The sequence below is a fragment of the Takifugu flavidus genome, chromosome 14 (genome assembly GCF_003711565.1).
Source record: "Takifugu flavidus isolate HTHZ2018 chromosome 14, ASM371156v2, whole genome shotgun sequence".
In the NCBI taxonomy this organism is placed as follows: Eukaryota; Metazoa; Chordata; class Actinopteri; order Tetraodontiformes; family Tetraodontidae; genus Takifugu; species Takifugu flavidus.
In genome coordinates, this window is record NC_079533.1 from 5,234,454 (window position 1) to 5,250,485 (window position 16,032).

At 42.3% G+C, this 16,032-nt stretch overlaps 3 protein-coding genes across 12 annotated transcripts; 2 read left to right on the forward strand and 1 right to left on the reverse strand.

Moving 5' to 3' along the window:
* Window positions 1-134: 134 nt before the first annotated feature.
* Window positions 135-7,845, reverse strand: LOC130538126 (sodium/hydrogen exchanger 6-like). 5 transcript variants are annotated; one of them, XM_057055426.1, is made up of 17 exons: window positions 7,442-7,844; window positions 6,791-6,990; window positions 6,596-6,673; window positions 6,400-6,476; window positions 6,183-6,295; window positions 5,953-6,058; window positions 4,857-5,034; window positions 4,659-4,764; window positions 4,483-4,571; window positions 3,985-4,098; window positions 3,729-3,840; window positions 3,396-3,549; window positions 3,294-3,324; window positions 3,136-3,224; window positions 2,840-2,945; window positions 2,366-2,704; window positions 135-1,484 (listed from the first exon to the last, which is right to left on the reverse strand). In XM_057055426.1, exons 1-16 carry the CDS (start codon window positions 7,716-7,718, stop codon window positions 2,381-2,383), a joined length of 2,154 nt encoding a protein of 717 aa, XP_056911406.1. In that variant the 5' UTR covers window positions 7,719-7,844; the 3' UTR covers window positions 135-1,484; window positions 2,366-2,380. The 5 variants fall into 5 exon arrangements, 4 of the variants coding, with proteins under 4 accessions (XP_056911406.1, XP_056911408.1, XP_056911405.1 ...); XM_057055428.1 differs by having other exon boundaries at window positions 135-2,704; window positions 4,857-4,998; XM_057055425.1 differs by having other exon boundaries at window positions 135-2,704.
* A 1,019-nt stretch (window positions 7,846-8,864) lies between these two features.
* Window positions 8,865-11,449, forward strand: LOC130538136 (cytokine receptor common subunit gamma-like). 4 transcript variants are annotated; one of them, XM_057055456.1, is made up of 8 exons: window positions 8,865-9,010; window positions 9,302-9,392; window positions 9,493-9,665; window positions 9,737-9,870; window positions 9,953-10,121; window positions 10,192-10,297; window positions 10,434-10,494; window positions 10,663-11,449. In XM_057055456.1, exons 1-8 carry the CDS (start codon window positions 8,902-8,904, stop codon window positions 10,765-10,767), a joined length of 948 nt encoding a protein of 315 aa, XP_056911436.1. In that variant the 5' UTR covers window positions 8,865-8,901; the 3' UTR covers window positions 10,768-11,449. The 4 variants fall into 4 exon arrangements, with proteins under 4 accessions (XP_056911436.1, XP_056911437.1, XP_056911439.1 ...); XM_057055457.1 differs by having other exon boundaries at window positions 9,737-9,837; XM_057055459.1 differs by having other exon boundaries at window positions 8,879-9,010; window positions 9,224-9,392.
* A 92-nt stretch (window positions 11,450-11,541) lies between these two features.
* snx12 (sorting nexin 12) lies at window positions 11,542-15,604 on the forward strand. 3 transcript variants are annotated; one of them, XM_057055466.1, is made up of 6 exons: window positions 11,542-11,887; window positions 13,073-13,168; window positions 13,275-13,399; window positions 13,518-13,608; window positions 14,402-14,412; window positions 15,053-15,239. In XM_057055466.1, exons 1-5 carry the CDS (start codon window positions 11,729-11,731, stop codon window positions 14,405-14,407), a joined length of 477 nt encoding a protein of 158 aa, XP_056911446.1. In that variant the 5' UTR covers window positions 11,542-11,728; the 3' UTR covers window positions 14,408-14,412; window positions 15,053-15,239. The 3 variants fall into 3 exon arrangements, with proteins under 3 accessions (XP_056911446.1, XP_056911444.1, XP_056911445.1); XM_057055464.1 differs by lacking the exon at window positions 14,402-14,412 and having other exon boundaries at window positions 15,053-15,604; XM_057055465.1 differs by lacking the exons at window positions 14,402-14,412; window positions 15,053-15,239 and having other exon boundaries at window positions 13,518-14,328.
* Window positions 15,605-16,032: the final 428 nt, after the last annotated feature.

A 16,032-nucleotide genomic window follows, 5' to 3' on the forward strand; every position in this document is an offset into this window, starting at 1 on the left:
TTAAGGACAGTATGAATTTAAAAAAAATCTTAAAATATATGTCTTTTTTTAAATTTGGATTAAAATTTAAATAGCAATAAGAAATATTATGTGTAAAATCATGACAGATTTATTATATATAAAGTTCACCACCATTCAACTTTCAACAATACTTTTATTTTTTTTTTACAGCAGAAAGATATTTGACTACTAACAATAGGAGAATCGGGGAAAACTGATGTTGCGCAATATTTGACATTCGCTAAAGGTTCACATCTGAAATTTGTTGACATGCAGGTGCTTCATTAACAACCTTCACAAATAAAAGAAACCAAAAACAGGTTCACGGTAGTTTTGTTAGCAGTTCTATGGTTCTTTTTTTTTTCAAAATTCTCCTACAAATAAAAATCATTTTTGGATGGAATTCAGACAACAAAAAGGCAAAAACATGAATTGAACATGATTATGCACATATTCATATTAAAAGCTACCTAAAGTTTAAAGAGACAACTCATGTTAGACACAACACAAACATTTTCAATAACTGTGAATGTGATTTTTTTTTTTATGTATCCAAATGCTGCTGCAATTAAAGCTGAATATCCCGCTCTAGTTTAAGACTTGGGCTCCTCCTAAACTGCCTTACCTACAGTTTCAAGTAAAATCAAAACAAGTTGCCAGTTTGTGGCATATAAATCCTGTCCCAGATCTATTGCAGCCATTTTTAAATAACTTCTAATAGTTATGTTTGATGATGAATCAATAACTGTTATTAGCTACAAATTAATGTCATGAACACTGATGCCAGAAATTAACAGCAATATAAATCTAATTTACATTAAAAGTTCATTTAATTTGTCATGAACGAACCGTATAACAGATCGAGCAGGTACGCTTCAACATCTGAAGAGGCACTTAAAAACAACAGCCCTCAGGGTTCAGCAGCACTTCTCTGATCCGCCACAGCAGATGACTACAGAAGTCCCAGCACGCGCGCGCACACACACACACACACACACACACACACACACACACACACACACACACACACACACACACACACACACACACACACACACACACACACACACACACACACACAGGAACAGGAATAAATAGTTTCCCCCTCCCTCTCTTACATATTCAACAGTGGACCTTCTGGAGGAATTAGTGTGTTTTTTTTTTAAATTAAAAGGTGCTTTTTAATCATTATTTATGTCACAAAAGAACAATAAATAAGTTAAATCATTGCATAAATAATGGTGGTAGCTCAGTCAGGGGACTGGGTCTTCCCCTGAGGGTTGTCGGTTCGAGCCCCAGCGTGGACAAAACATGGAAGGTGTTCTGGTAGTAGGGATAGGTTCTAGAACATCTTCAGAGCACTGCCTAGGTACCCTTGAGCAAGGTAACAAACCCACAAATGCTCACACAGGGCCCTGGGAGGAGCTGGCGACTCATCCAGCAGTGGATCTGCCTTCACCAATATGTGGCCCCTTCCTGTGACCCTGGAAGGGATAAAGAGGTCAAGAAGACGAGACAAATCACTTTGTTAAATAAATAAATAAAGGGAAAAATCTTCAGAAAATTAGAGTGTTAAAGCAAGGCCCTGTTTATCCAAGAAAATATGTTAAAAATGTGAATCAACCTGGTGGGATGGATGAAAATCAGCCTCCATCATCGCCGTTGTAAAAAGAATGTGTTGGTCGATTGTCTCCGTGACAACCGGCACTGACTAGCTTAACCTTCCTCAGCACTCAACCTGCAGCTGTCAGCAGGTTTTACAGCTCTGCTCATGTCCTGATGGGACGCGTCCTCAATGATCAGCACGTGCACAGAGCTGTTAGCTGGTTTTGACCAACTGTTTGAGTGAGATGGCTACACTGTTTCCGTTTGACCTCGTTCCACATTTATGCCATTTTCCCCTTCTGCTTGCCTTGTGCAGCCCCAGCTGTTTTCTTTTACAGATGTGCTCGAGGCCTACTTAGCCTCCATCAGTAACCCCATCTAGGTGCCCCCCCCCCACTCAACTTCCTGCAGAGTAAATGCTCTTAAGATTGTGGTAGCGAGCTGTAGCACGAGCTGCTTCACCACACATGAACCTGGTTTAGGGAACCTTCTGAATCTACCAGACAGGGTTTGTTTAGAGGGAACAAACAACACATTTTAACATAAAGTGTTAAATGGTTGCTGAATCAAACTCTGATTATCTTTAGTTTTGTTTCAAATTGTTAGGCTTGTTCAGACAATCCTCCACAAACACTTCATTTACAGTTAAATGATCAGGCCATGATGAGTCCAGTTCATTTGTGGCTTCAAATAAACCCCAGATTCATAATTTCATCTCAAATCAGGAACGGTGGTTTGTGTTTTTAAAGGAGAAAAGAACCTTCTGGCAGCCCTTTTACAGTCTGTGTCTGCGAGGGTCGGAGTTTGGCGGAGACGGTGGCGGGGGCAGGGTGACTGTGGTCGGGGGGTCCACCGGGTCATCCATGGGCAGAACCAGGCGGGTGCCCCTGATCGCCACCTCGTGTTCCACTGAAGAGAGCTCCTGGTCCAATCCTTCGTCGAACAGACCGCCCCCGGTGCTGGTGGCGGAGGAACGGTTGCGGTTGACGGTGCAGGAGCCAGTGTCGTCGGTGCTGACGGTGACATCTGCGTACAAGGAGCTCACGCTGGTGTCATTCAGGATGAAGTCAGAATCATCATCATGGAGCTGACCTTCATTCTGAGGTGTGGAGACAGATGAATAATCCAAATCTCTTCATTAAGAGCAAAAAATGAACCGAGCTGTAGGTCCTTAGAGACAAGATGGCTACTGATACCCTTGTTAACAAGCTAATTTAGCTGAATCAATGCAAACCTCATAGGCCTGTGGGCTGGTGAGACATCGTGCCAGTGGTCCACAACAAGTGGGTAGTGTTGCGGTCAGGGGGGGTCCACTGTGAGTCAGGAGGGGCTTCAGGTAGCTGAGAGCAGCCTTCTGTCAAGGACTGATAACACTTTACACTAACAAATGCTAATCCAAGTGTGTTTCAACCTGGAGATACAAGTGACCAGAAGTGGAAACCTGCTGACACAGTAGAGATTTTTTTAGAGGAGAGGGCGCCCCCTGCTGCTAAAAGACAGGATTAATGGCATTCAGGCTTAGAAGGATACTTGTGATCAAAGTTGTACCACATCCTGAAGGGCCAGGCGCTCTCATGTTTGGTATTTCTCCGCAATGAACCTTCAAACACTGCTGAACTCTGATAAGGGGAACATTGTTACTTCCTGTTTTATCACGTTTAAAAAAACAGCAGTCTGTAGCTACTTACACAGGTGTCCTGATCAGTATCCACCCCAACCCTAAAGGACAGAAGTAGCATCAGTGGGCTGAAACATGTCAAAAGGTCAGATCAAATGTAGTTGCGCCTCACGGTATGCTCATGAAAGTCAGCATGGGCATGGTGCCGCCTCCGCACACCCAGACGGTGAAGAAGACAATGAGCAGAGTTGTGGAAAACATCATCTGACGAGCGTAAGTTGCGGTATCTCGAATGGAAAGAGCAAATGCCATGGCACCGCGCAGACCTGAAGGAGAAAATGGCATCATTCAAAAATATGATTAACTCAAAAATCATTACAGTTGCTCATGGGTTAATTAGTCTCTGAACTAGAAGAGCCACAAGGACGACGTCAGCGGGGTCTTGGCATCTGGACCATTTTAAGCCCTAGTTTAGAAGATGTGGTAATGGATGGAAACTCCACACCTGCAAACATCATGACGTGCTGGAAGCTCGATCCGATCTTGTTTCTGCGTCCCAGGTTGAGCAGGAAGGACAGAGGGTAGATGTTTGCAGCCCTTCCCAGAAACACTGCCAGCTACAACACGCACAAAAGTCAAGGGACACTGACCAGCAGCTTAGGTGAGCGTCGAAGGGCAAATGAACACCGGCAGCTGGAAAAATCTCATCAAGTCTGCCTTTAAACACTGGTTCTGTAATTCTGGGGCTGTTTGAAGGATACGAAGGCTCCAATGATGAACAAAGGGTTGAAGACATGCGACTGGAAGGAGAAGAGAGTCAGACCCATGTAGGAGAAGATGAAGTTCTCTGCCAGGAAGTTCAGCAGCTCAAACAGCTGATGAGTGGAGACAAAGAGGGAACCAAGCATGAAGATGTTCTCTCCGTAACGCTAAAGGATGTGGCTACAGATTCTGGGAACTGAAATGCACCATTAGAGATAAAACTGTTTAACCACATGTAGGCCTAACTGAGCAAAAACTACTGCTAATGACATCAGCTGGTCAGAAATTTCTGCAGAAGAATTATGACACCAATGAGCAAAAGGGAGAAACATGTTTCAGAATTTCCTGTGTTCAGTGGTTTCTCACTTTTTATCTGTGTTGGGCTTGATGAAATAGATTAAGGCCAAAACACAGAGGTTACAGCAATAACAGACTTAAAGATTATGAGTGGATTGATATAGTTGGAAACCACATGAGAGAAAAATGTTGAGCATCACCTGTTTGGTCCTATCCTGAGACGCAGGTGACAGATTGTTGAAGGTGTAGTGAGCTTGTGTGATTCCACAGAAGAGAACAGCAACCACACCTGAACACAGTAACACAACCAGTGGCTCTTTACGTCTAGTTTTCCTCAGAACAAACCCAACTGACTGCATTAAAAGTGCAAGTGTACCTGTGAAGCCACAGGCTTCAGCTAACAGAAAGGTGCTCCAGGACATGAGGAAAAAAAGAGCCGTCTCCAGCAGGGGTAAATCTCTCAGCTTAGTGAACTTGGTCACGTGAGGCCAAGTGAAAGTGAAGGTTCAAACCAACAGGAAGTGCTCTAATACTGCAGCATTACATTTCAGCTGCTGGACAGGTGAGAGGATATAAGTGCTGTCATGACCCCAGTGGCCACACCAAGAGCAAACGACCCACTGAAGACGCCCAGGAAGATACCGAAGGACTTCAACAGGGCCATGGCTTCAAAGCTGTGGCTGTTGTCTCCTGTGGGTTGGTACGCCACGATGGAGCTGAAGTAAGGACAGGAAAGCAAAGGCAACAATGATCTGAAAATGGGAAGTTAATATTCAGGAAGTGGAACTGGTAGACAAGCAAAGTGAACAACCAAGTCCAGTAACCACCTTCAACAGCAGCTTTGTGTTTGTCTGCTTTTGTATCAGTTTGGAGGATTTTATTTCCTGGTTACTGGAGTTGGGTTTTCCAGGTGAGCATTAGCAGGGTGCAGAAAACAGATCTGCACAGTTACTCAGCTGAACACCAAGAGGCTACATCTGCCTTCGACACCCTTCTCTCACTGGTCAGCTCCAGGTACATCATCCAGATTCCTGACTGTTAGGGCTAAATATAATTAGATGTTCAAATAGATCCATCCCCTCACAGCTGTACCTGGAGCTGTCCACTTGGGCATAACACGGGATGAATTTGATTAGTGGGAACAGCCATTCAACACTCAACAACAAACCCACCCACCCCTGGGTCAAGGTCTGATTTTCTCCCAGGCATTCCTCTGCCATCATATCCAGGAGAGGGCAGAGTCTAACCCCCCTCTGACCCTGATTCTCCAAGCAGAGAACACTGCACACGTACGTACGGATAAGTGACGTGGATGAGTGGAGGATGGCGAACAGGGAAATGACAGAGACTGATGTTAATGTGATTGTTGTCCAGTTAAAAACAACTTGAGTGTTATTGGTCACAATTACAATGTCAAAAACACACAAAGCTTCATTTGTCTGTAGGGAGAATGAAACTACACCCTTTTTAATAGTAACTAAAGCTCATTTCAAGGATGACAGTGATGGTGGGCACTTTACATTTCCATCACCAGATTAATTAAAGGATAAAATGTATCCCCAAATATTTGCCAAACAAAGCTTAACTTTTCAAATGATGTGATGATGATGGGCGAAGAGTTGCACTCGTGTTGTAACATGCAGATTTCCAAAAGTGTTATTAATGCTTACGAAGACAGGACGATGGCCACAGCGTCATTGAGGACACTCTCACCAAAGAGTAAAGCATACAGGTCGACATCAACTCTTAGCTCATGAAAGATAGCCAGCACCGTCACTGAGACACAGAGAAAGATAACACTGAATATAGAGCAGGAAAAGAACACAGAAGACTATTAAAAACACTACCTTGAAGGCTCCAGGCTACTTACTTACATAGACTGCTAAACGCCAGTGCATACCTGGGTCTGTTGCAGAGATGATGGCCCCAAAGAAGAGGCAGTCAGTGAAGTAAAAATCTCCAGCAAGTTGACCCACAGCTTTCATGAACCATACAAAGCCGTACATGATCAGTCTATGGAGATAAAGGATGTCCATAAGAGTAAAAAGTCTTGACTTTAAAGCAGTGTCAGAGTCTGTGTGTGAGGCCGGCACATGTATTTCAGAGAGCAAACCCACCCAATAATGAAGCAGGAGGTTAATGTTCCCATGAAGGCGTAGGCCAGGATGGAGCCAATGTTTCTGAAGAAATGTCTCTGACAGATAGAGAAAGGCATTATTAAAACTGGTGCTTTTTTACAAACAGCAGCTTGGTTATGAACAGTGATCAATAACAGCCTGACGGCACGACTAAGATTAGGTTCAACTTTCTTACCCTTTTCAGACTATAACCTGCATGAAAGATGATGGGAGGCAGCAAAATGTTGAAGAAGACTTCTGGATCAAAGGTCACCTATAGACAGAGATGATGCGAGGATAAAAATGAGCTGCATGGGTTTCATACGCCCAGTCACAGCAACACATCAAGATCAAATCAACTCGTTCAAATGCCACCTGTTCATTTTCTAACCTTTCTCAACATCTCATCGTCCTGAACTTGGTGACCTTTGGCTCGGCTGACTTCTCCCTTCAGTGTGTACTCGTAGAAACGTCCGCTGACGTTGACCAGGACAGTGGCCGGGCTGGCGTTAACGGCACAGCTGAGGATTACATCACTCATGCTGAGGGGGACGTGGACCCCGAACCGTAGGATCACACCCACCAGCAAACCTGAATGGATTGGGAAGCAAAGCCTGAGGAACCTGTTGTCTAGCGCTAACTTTGACTATTTACGACAAATTGCTCCTTTTGGATCACAAACCTTCAGCGTTGCAGAAAAAAATTAAAATGCGTTACCGTCTCTTATAGCACAGAAATAAAGCAATAGGTTGATCCATTAGTTAAAAGACTACATCTTTAGAACCCTGTTGTTTTTAATCAAAACTACTTTATCCTTGCTTTTTCTCTTCTGTGTGAGCTAAATAAAGTCCTATAAAGTAGCTGTGTAATTATAAAGGAGACATTATTAAGAGACTTCCTACTACGACATAGTAAATACACACTATTAATATTCCTAAATGCACACATTAGAAGCTAGCAGGGGATAATAATTCTTAAATTTGAGCAGCGTCATGGCGGGGAATGAACTGACATTACCGTTAGCTAACGGGGCTAGCATTACCGTAAATCATAGCGAGTCCTGTTTCGTGAAGAAAGCGAAAGCGCCGGTGTTTGAACAACCATATGGTTAAGATGGTGAGTGTCAGCAGCATAATGAATATGAGAAGATTAGCGCTGTCCTGTCGGTGGCTTTCCTCCGCCATCCTTTCTGTTGCAACGTTGTCCATCTCACTGCTCTCACCATGGATCCCAACCAGTACCAATGTTAAGAGAAAGGGCAAAAGCAGCGACGCTTTCTGCGGTTTAACCCCAGGAAACGCCTTCTGTAGAGGTCTCATTGTGACTTTCTGTCAAATGTTACATCTGTCGTTTAATTCGGATCGTAAACTGTTGATTTGAATTAGATAACAAGGGACGAGGGCAAACAAGCAGCTTCTTCCGTAGAGGTAATCAAAACACAGGAAGTTCCGGTTCTCCAAATTAAAAGCTCCGTCGTTGTGTGGAAAGTCGTTGACAGCTGTCTTTACAATAACAGAGAACCACTAGGCGACATTCAGAATAAGAAGGTTAGAGCTAGAAATTCGCTAAACGGAAAAACAGCCTTTAATTAAATGTCTGAAGCTGTGAAACTATCTGATTTGTATGCGTTACATAAAAATGACTGAAGCTGAATCTAATCTTACATTTGGCTGTAAATGTTCTTGCTGAAATACAGGGGAGTTCTGTACTTTCCACGAACTGCGTAAATGTGAGACTGATTTTATAACAGTTTCATTTTTATTTTTATTTTTACACACCTTTTTCTAGGTTATTTTCCAAAAGACCCTTGTTTTTACCAATAATGAATCAGTCACAATTTATATTAACACACTTCTCTTACATACAACATTCATCTTGGGCACAAGTTCTAGATATTTTTCACACCTTTGCAGACACTAAAAAGAAATCCAACATTTCCTTTGACAGGAAACAAAACCCCACAAACTATTGAGCCATTTGTACTAAAATGACATATATCTGATTTAATCTATCATCTGTAACTGCCACTTTTCTTAAAAAGGTAAGAAGATTAACACTCTCTGCAACAGGAGCAGTTCAAGGTCTCCACACAGCCTCATTTTGTGTATTTGCGGAGGAAATCCATGAAAACCCTAAATCTGAAAACATAAATGATATCTATTTAACTTTGTTAAAGGTTAAAATGTCATTGATGCAAAGACAGCAGTCAAAGTTTAATTAGTGCAGTGACCTTCTGGGCCAATGCACTAATGTGTCATTGGCTAATTTACATCAACAGTTTAAATAAGTTTCCAAATGCTGTACTAATTTAAATTGGTCTTAAAATCCAAATTATTCAGTCTTAAAATGTTTTAATAAAAAATGTTTTAATAAAACTCTGGGTAAGAGTTGAGAAAGTGTCAAAAGTGAAGTTTTTGATGGCTGCTGCTGCAGGCTAGATTATTTACAGCCTCCTCTCATTTCAGTTTCCGGTGGCAGGAAACAACCTGCTGCCGACACTCTATGGGTGAAATGACAACTGAAGGCATCTCGATTTTGTGCTCTGCAATGTCAATTAAACTACTTCTTCTTCTCTATCTGTCGGGTGGCGTGTTCACCAAAGAGCTGCCTGGTGAGTAATTATATATTTCATAAATCCACTGTTTGATTTGTCTGATAAATAAGCTTTTATTGAAGTTGTTCAGAATTCTTAAAGGCTCTGAGCTCAAGGAGTTTTATAAAGTTAAATATCTGACTTCTTAGCATTGGTGCTTAATAATCTGGATAGATAATGTAAATAATTGTGATTTTAATTCAATTTATTTTACACGTTTCTTGTTCGAAGTGTTTCCTGTAAATTCCCCTTTGACATCACTGCACAGCAATTTCCTCATTCGTGTCTGAGTGTGGGTGCCGCTTACAGATGCTGACTGCAGAGTGATGCAGCTGGAGACTGTCCAGTGTGTCTGGAACAAGCGGGGGATTCCAGAGGTCAATTACACCTTCCATGGATGGTGCGTTACTGGTGAAACTAAATCATCAAATCTTTCCTCTCAGTTCTTTTCGTCTCTTTTCCTCTTAAATGTGACAAATCCAACTGAGTTCTTTACTCAGGTTCCACTCTGAGCGTAACGACACAGAGTGCCCCACTTACATGTCAGAGAAAAACACCCGGGTCGGCTGCATCCAACCCTACAATACCAGGAACAACAGGTTCCGCTCATTTTACACAAACCTTCAACACGGCTCGATCAATTTCTTTACAGAGCATGAACTGAAAAACAAAGGTAGGTTATCCTGACAGCCATATTCAGAAAGGTGGCAGTGCCTGGCTAAAATGTTATCTCATTTTCCACAGTCAAGTTGAAGCCACCTTCCAACCTAACGGTGAAGATGGGATCAGACTCAAACCTGTGGTATTACTGGAACCAGTCTGATCCCTCATGTGAAGAAAATGAGGTTCGCTACAGAATCAATAACAGAGAGTGGGACGTAAGCCAGAAGAGAGACACCCTTCAGACTATCTCCACATCCTTTGCTTCACTGTGTCATCACCTGCATATCTCACCTACAGAATTCCTCCCCCCACTCCAGAAGCTTCTGCATCAACCTCCCCTCCAGCAGCTCACTGTATGAGCTGCAGGTGCGCGGCAAACTGAGCAGCAAATGCGGAGAGTCCATATTCTGGAGCGAATGGAGCGAGCCGGTGCTGTGGGGGTCCAACAACAGCACCGTTAAGACAGGTAAAAGAGCTGCTGCAGCTTATGAGGAGGATGAAAAAAAAGTGAGAATGAAGAAAATCCTCCCTTCCAGATCCTCATCAGGTCAGTGTCTCCATGTCGTGGTGGACCCCGCTGCTGTACTTATCAGGAGCTCTGGCCCTCATCCTGATGGTTGTAATGCTGCGGCACCGTGAAAGGTGGGTTAATCATGTTCTCTTAGTAAATCGGCCACAGTGCCGTCAGACCATCGCAAACATAGTAATATCACAGCCTGTGGTTGAAACTGTTGTACTTGGGCATCTGAGGGTAAAGTAGTGTGAATTCCTCCCACAGGGTCAGAATCATCCTCCTGCCGGTGGTTCCAAAACCATCCTTCTCCTCATATGACATACAGGTGGGTAAAATCTTCTGTATAAATCTTAATAGAGTGTATAGAGCTTAACTGTTGTTCTTTTTAAAATAAGCAAGGCTGCATTTAATATCAAAGGGATTGATGATTGCTGGTCTAAGTCTGTTGGATGGCATCCCAATTGACATGAATCACCTTTTTTTGTCACCTAAGGACTTGCTTGCACACTCCAAAGGCCTGAATGAAAGTTTCAAACCCAGCTACAATGAGCACGCCTGCCCAGTCCGTGAGTACTGTCCTGCCTCCCAATCAGACTGACTGGATTCATCCTAGTAGACCAGTGTGATCTCCCTACCCCTCCTTCTCCCCTCATCTGGTGACTGAGCTCAGTCTGATTTTTAACATCCCTCCCTGACAATTTCTGACAAGGACCACAAGACATGGGGACATCTGGCTTTTTAAAATTCAGTTGTTATTTTTCTTTATCTGCTGCTTTTCTGTTAATTTTGGTTGTTGTTTCATAAGGGCTGCAAATTTTAGAAAATAAATGTAATTGAAGTCAACAAATTGTTCATTGATAAATGTTTAACTGTGGTTGTTTAATGGTGAAATGTTACAAGACATATGTTTTGACTGTTTTAAATGAAAGCTTCCAGGAATCACTTATAAATCATCAACTGAGGTTTAATTATCAGTGTCATATTGGAAATCCTGATGAAAAGTGAAATGTCTTCAAATGTTAAGATAAAACCAGTTAATTATCAATTTTTGATGTATTTTCTGTTGATAGATAGGGCCGATTATTTTCTATTGGTTATTCTTTGTACATTTGAAGTTAAACTAAACCTCAACATTAACTGACCAAGATACAGATTAAATGTCCTTTATTTCATGGTTTCAAGTTGTATTTGCCTATTCCATCTGATAATGGAAACCTTGAGTAAATTGTAGTTACTTTATTTTTTCTTTGGTTTCTATTGAAATAAAAATCCCCACTGAATTCTTTTTCTGTTATTTATCTGCGTTTCCATGGAACCATCCTGTTATCTCGTTTGTCCACTAGATGACGCACACTGCGTCATAAAAACAGAGTGAGGGTAGGGCGCAGGGCGGCTGGCCTCCGCAACAACACGTCCAGGTCGGCTACTTCCTTAGCTGAACCGACCAGCTAGTGTAATCGGTTGATGTCTTCAGATGAGTTTCAAGGTTTAAACGTGCATTAGCTGGTTCAACGCAAAATTCTCTCTTGTAATTCCAAAGGAAATTCCAGCCCGACAAAATGTCAGAGGTGGCAGACACTCGCCGGTTGAATTCCAAGCCCCAGGACCTAGTGGATGCTTACGGCCCCCCGAGCAATTTCCTTGAAATTGACGTGAATGATCCCCAAATTGTTGGAGTTGGACGTAACCGCTACACAGTTTACAAAGTCCGAATGAAGGTAAGTGTTAAAACACACATTGTTGTTGCGTTAGCTTTTCATAGCTAAGCTAATTCGAGTGGCTGTGGATTTGCTAGACGGTTAGCATGTTTTGCTGCTAAAGCAGCGCGTGTTCATGCCTTGTCACGCGCCGTGAGCCCTTCAAGGTGGCGCTTCAGTAATAATCGAGGTCCAGGACTCGTCAGCGGCCTCGTCTGAGTTCCGACCGAGGTCAGTACATATAAGAGCAGTTATGCCTTTTCAAACAGAATTCCTGGCAAAATCGTCACTTGCCAGTGTCAAGATAAAGGGCGACGTACAGTTATGTTGCTAGCTTTAGAGACGCTAACACCAAAAAGTAATAATTATTTACGTTTGCAGACCGCGCAAGTAAATAAAACGCTAAAGGTTTTAACCCTCAGTCATTTTTAGATATTTTCAGGTAGACAATGTCAGGGAAAAGCCAATAATGGCAGCGGGACAACTTAACGTGGGTTTGCAAAATTATGGTTTTGTTATTATAGTTTTAAGAATATAGCCCTGTTTTGGAAGATTTTGCAGCCAAACTCTACCAAACATGAAATTTATAAAAGATTAAGTTTGTTGGATTTTGAGCAAGCCCTTGGTGATTATTGCATAATTACGTGTTTGCCAGATCGTTTCTTCCGTTTTGGGGCTTTGATTTGACGTGAAATCATCTCATTTTCCAACTAAGACTCCTGTCGTGTAGTGCCACCTGTTGGTGGCGGCCAAAGGTTGGTGATAAATTTTTATTATTGAATTATTTGAGTTAAACTGTATATGTAAGCAGTAAGAGGTACAAAGACACAGCCCAGCAAAAAGAAGTGGAAATGGCCACCAGTCATGAGGAAGTTGTGTAAATGGTAGGGGTGACTTCTCCACTGGGGTGTGTAACTATTGTTCATGTGTTGGCCCCCAAATCTAAACCATCACTTGCTCTTTATGCTTCAGGTTTAACAGGAACATAAATATCTTTTTTTTTATTTTTTTTCCAAAATGTGTGCAATAAGAGCAACAATACGCTCTGCCTTTGCAACCTGCTGCTAACTTCTGCCTTTCCCAGATGCTTCCAGGGCTGGGTCATGAATCAGGATCCCTTTCACATTTGTCTGGAAGCTGCAGAAATGTGAAAAAGATTGAATGAAGATTTAATCAAGACATCCTGTTTTGTCTGTTCTGCGCCAGACGAACCTTCCCATTTTCAAACTGAAGGATTCGTGTGTGAAACGAAGATACAGTGACTTTGAGTGGTTAAAGAGTGAGCTGGAGAGAGACAGCAAGGTGAGTGAGTAGCAGTGATGGTGCTGAGTTCTTCTGATTGACCTTGACTTTCGGCGGTATCCTGTTTAATCTTTACCACACTTGTGTCGACCACTCATGCTCTCAGATTGTAGTACCAGCTCTGCCGGGCAAAGCCCTGAAGAGACAGCTGCCATTCCGTCCAGACGAAGGGCTCTTTGAGGAGTCTTTCATCGAGGAGCGGCGATTGGGCCTGGAGCAGTTCATCAACAGGTTTGTGGATGTTGTCAGTCTGGAATATGCAGGTTTTGTTCATGTTCATTTAGTATTTGCACCCAATAAGGCGGCAGTCAAACATGTTTGCCTTCCTTCTGTGTGCACATCTCTGCAGAATTGCAGGTCACCCTCTGGCCCAGAATGAGCGCTGTCTTCACATGTTCCTGCAGGAGGAAACCATCGACCGCGACTACATTCCTGGAAAAGTACGACACTAGGGTTTTGGGGGGTGGGGGTTAAACTCTGGGGTGCAAGTTGGACTGTTGCCTTCCCCTAACCTCCCACCTTCTTCTTTTAACCTTTGTTTTCCTGTCTTACTGCTTTATCTGTGTCTCTCTTTTCTCTGTCAACAAGAAGTTTCCCTGTCTCACTCTCTTTTTGCTTATTTGTCCAGCTGAAATGTTTCAGATCATGCCACAAATTTTAATGTTGGACAAAAACAACAAGTGGGATCACTTTTTATGATCTCACTTCTTCCAAACATCTTTCTGATGGTCCCCAAACTTCCTGAAACAGAGAAACGTGTTGGTGGTGGGATGTTCTGGGGCTGTAGGAACCGCTATTGGGTTCTCCAGCCACATAATGAACCAAAACCCACCAAACAAGTCCACCTCTGAATGGCCCCATGTGTTTGATGATTTGAAACAAGCAGAATGGATACTTTTCACAGCATTTGATCTTATTCTAAAATCATATATTCACTATGTTGAGGTTGGAATTTGTTGCTAAGTTTTCAAACAGCTCTGAGACTTCCTGTGCTTTTATTTTGTAACTGTAAAAACAATCAGCGCTGCTGTCGTTGCAATTGTATTGTGAAGATCAGGAAATTAATCACAATTATCAGGAAAAAATGTGAGGCATTTAAAGCTTCCCAAACACATGATATGATTGTAAAATAATGTGAATAAAGTAGAATAATCTCACAACTGTGTGGTTGCACTAATGTCTACATTTACAGAGGTCTGATGTTCTGTTTTTTTTGTTTGTTTGTGTTTTTAGGTATGATTGAAGTAAGTTTGCTTAATTTTTTTTAATCAATTTTTGAGACAAATTTAAGGGTCTTTGTATGGGCGCCACATGGACCAAAGGCGATAGTTCACAGATGCTCATGAAAAACTGCCATATTTACCATCTTTAAAGTGAGAAAAATTTAAAACACGCAGGAGTTTGTAAACCTCCTGCAAGCTCACGATTGATGAAAAATATACTAGGAATGCTTCTCAAATGAGCTTGCAGAAGTTGCTCAGTCCAAACCCAACTGTGATGGGAGATTTGTGAACTATTGTTTTAAGTGTTTTACATTGGCAATGCTCGCACTAACGCTAACGCCATCAGTTGTCTGCACTAACGGTGGCTGCATGGCTCACCTGCACGCTTTCATCGCAGTATAAGGTTCAGTTTCACTCGCCTGTTTCTGCTTTTGATTCAACACATAATTGCTGATGTGTTCACGTTTGCCAGCCCATCAGCATTAGTATCTGCTGTTTACAGTTCAACTACAGTCAACAGCACATTTCAAGGGTGGATTTCCTTTGAGTGTTTTTCACTCCCCTGTAATTACTTTAATTTCTTGTTAAGCCAGTGTTTCTCACATTTTTCCCGAAAGCTGCGTTTCTCATGTTTGATTTGTCTCTTTCTCTCGTCGCAAAGGCGCCGCAGACTGGCCCATCTGTGTTTATTTCTACACCATCGTTTGAAAGGCTGGCAGTGGAGCTGAGTAAAAGCGGGGAAATTAAAATTCCTGGGTTACAGAAAACTAGAAGATCGACTTGCAAATTGTGTGACCTCTTTTTTCAGCCATGCTCCTGTGGACATAAATCTGTTTTCCTTCTCTGCAGTTTTGATGACTTTTTGGTGATTTTTTTTTTTTTTTTCCTAAAGCAACATGTAGCATGTTTTAAAACGACAGCAACATTCCACTCACATGTCCAAATTACGCAGTGTGCATGCGTATTTGACACCCTCATTTTCCATTTCTGCTCTTTGGTTACGGTAGATCATATCTAAGCACTGTGAGGGCAGATTCATTAAATAACCAATAGTCCATTGATTTGGGGATGATCACCTGCTTTTTCCAGCTAAATGTGTTACTTTGGCACTTGTTTTGGGCCGTTTAAGTCTTATTGGTGTATTAATGTGTTATAACTGCAGTTCCACTAAAGCTGACGACTGTCCAATGATTAAATTCTCCTGCTGCTTGTAGATTCATGTCCAAGTCTGTCATTTTGTCCCAAAAGAGAGACGAGGGGTGCGCACTTCCACAGGTTTGGACTCCTGTCCGGGTAAATCAACATGATTTACTTTGATTACAGCATAATCAGGAAGGATGCAGTCTAATTCACACTGTCTCTTGCACATTAATGGCAACACTGGCTGGTTTTGTTCCACCAAACCTGAACTTTTAACACTCCTAATGAGGTTTTCCTCACTGTACTTTATCCATAGGAAATGCAGGGATTAACGGGGGGGGGGGCAAAGGAATTCTGGTTACAGCTGGAGTAAACTTGGCCAAGAATAGAGATCTTGTGATAGGAAGCCATGTCAGAGTTGGTCTGGAACACAACGGGATGCCACCGAGCTGTCCTTTTGAATTAAAGAACTCACAAACAGCACTGGAGAGTTGCTGAAAA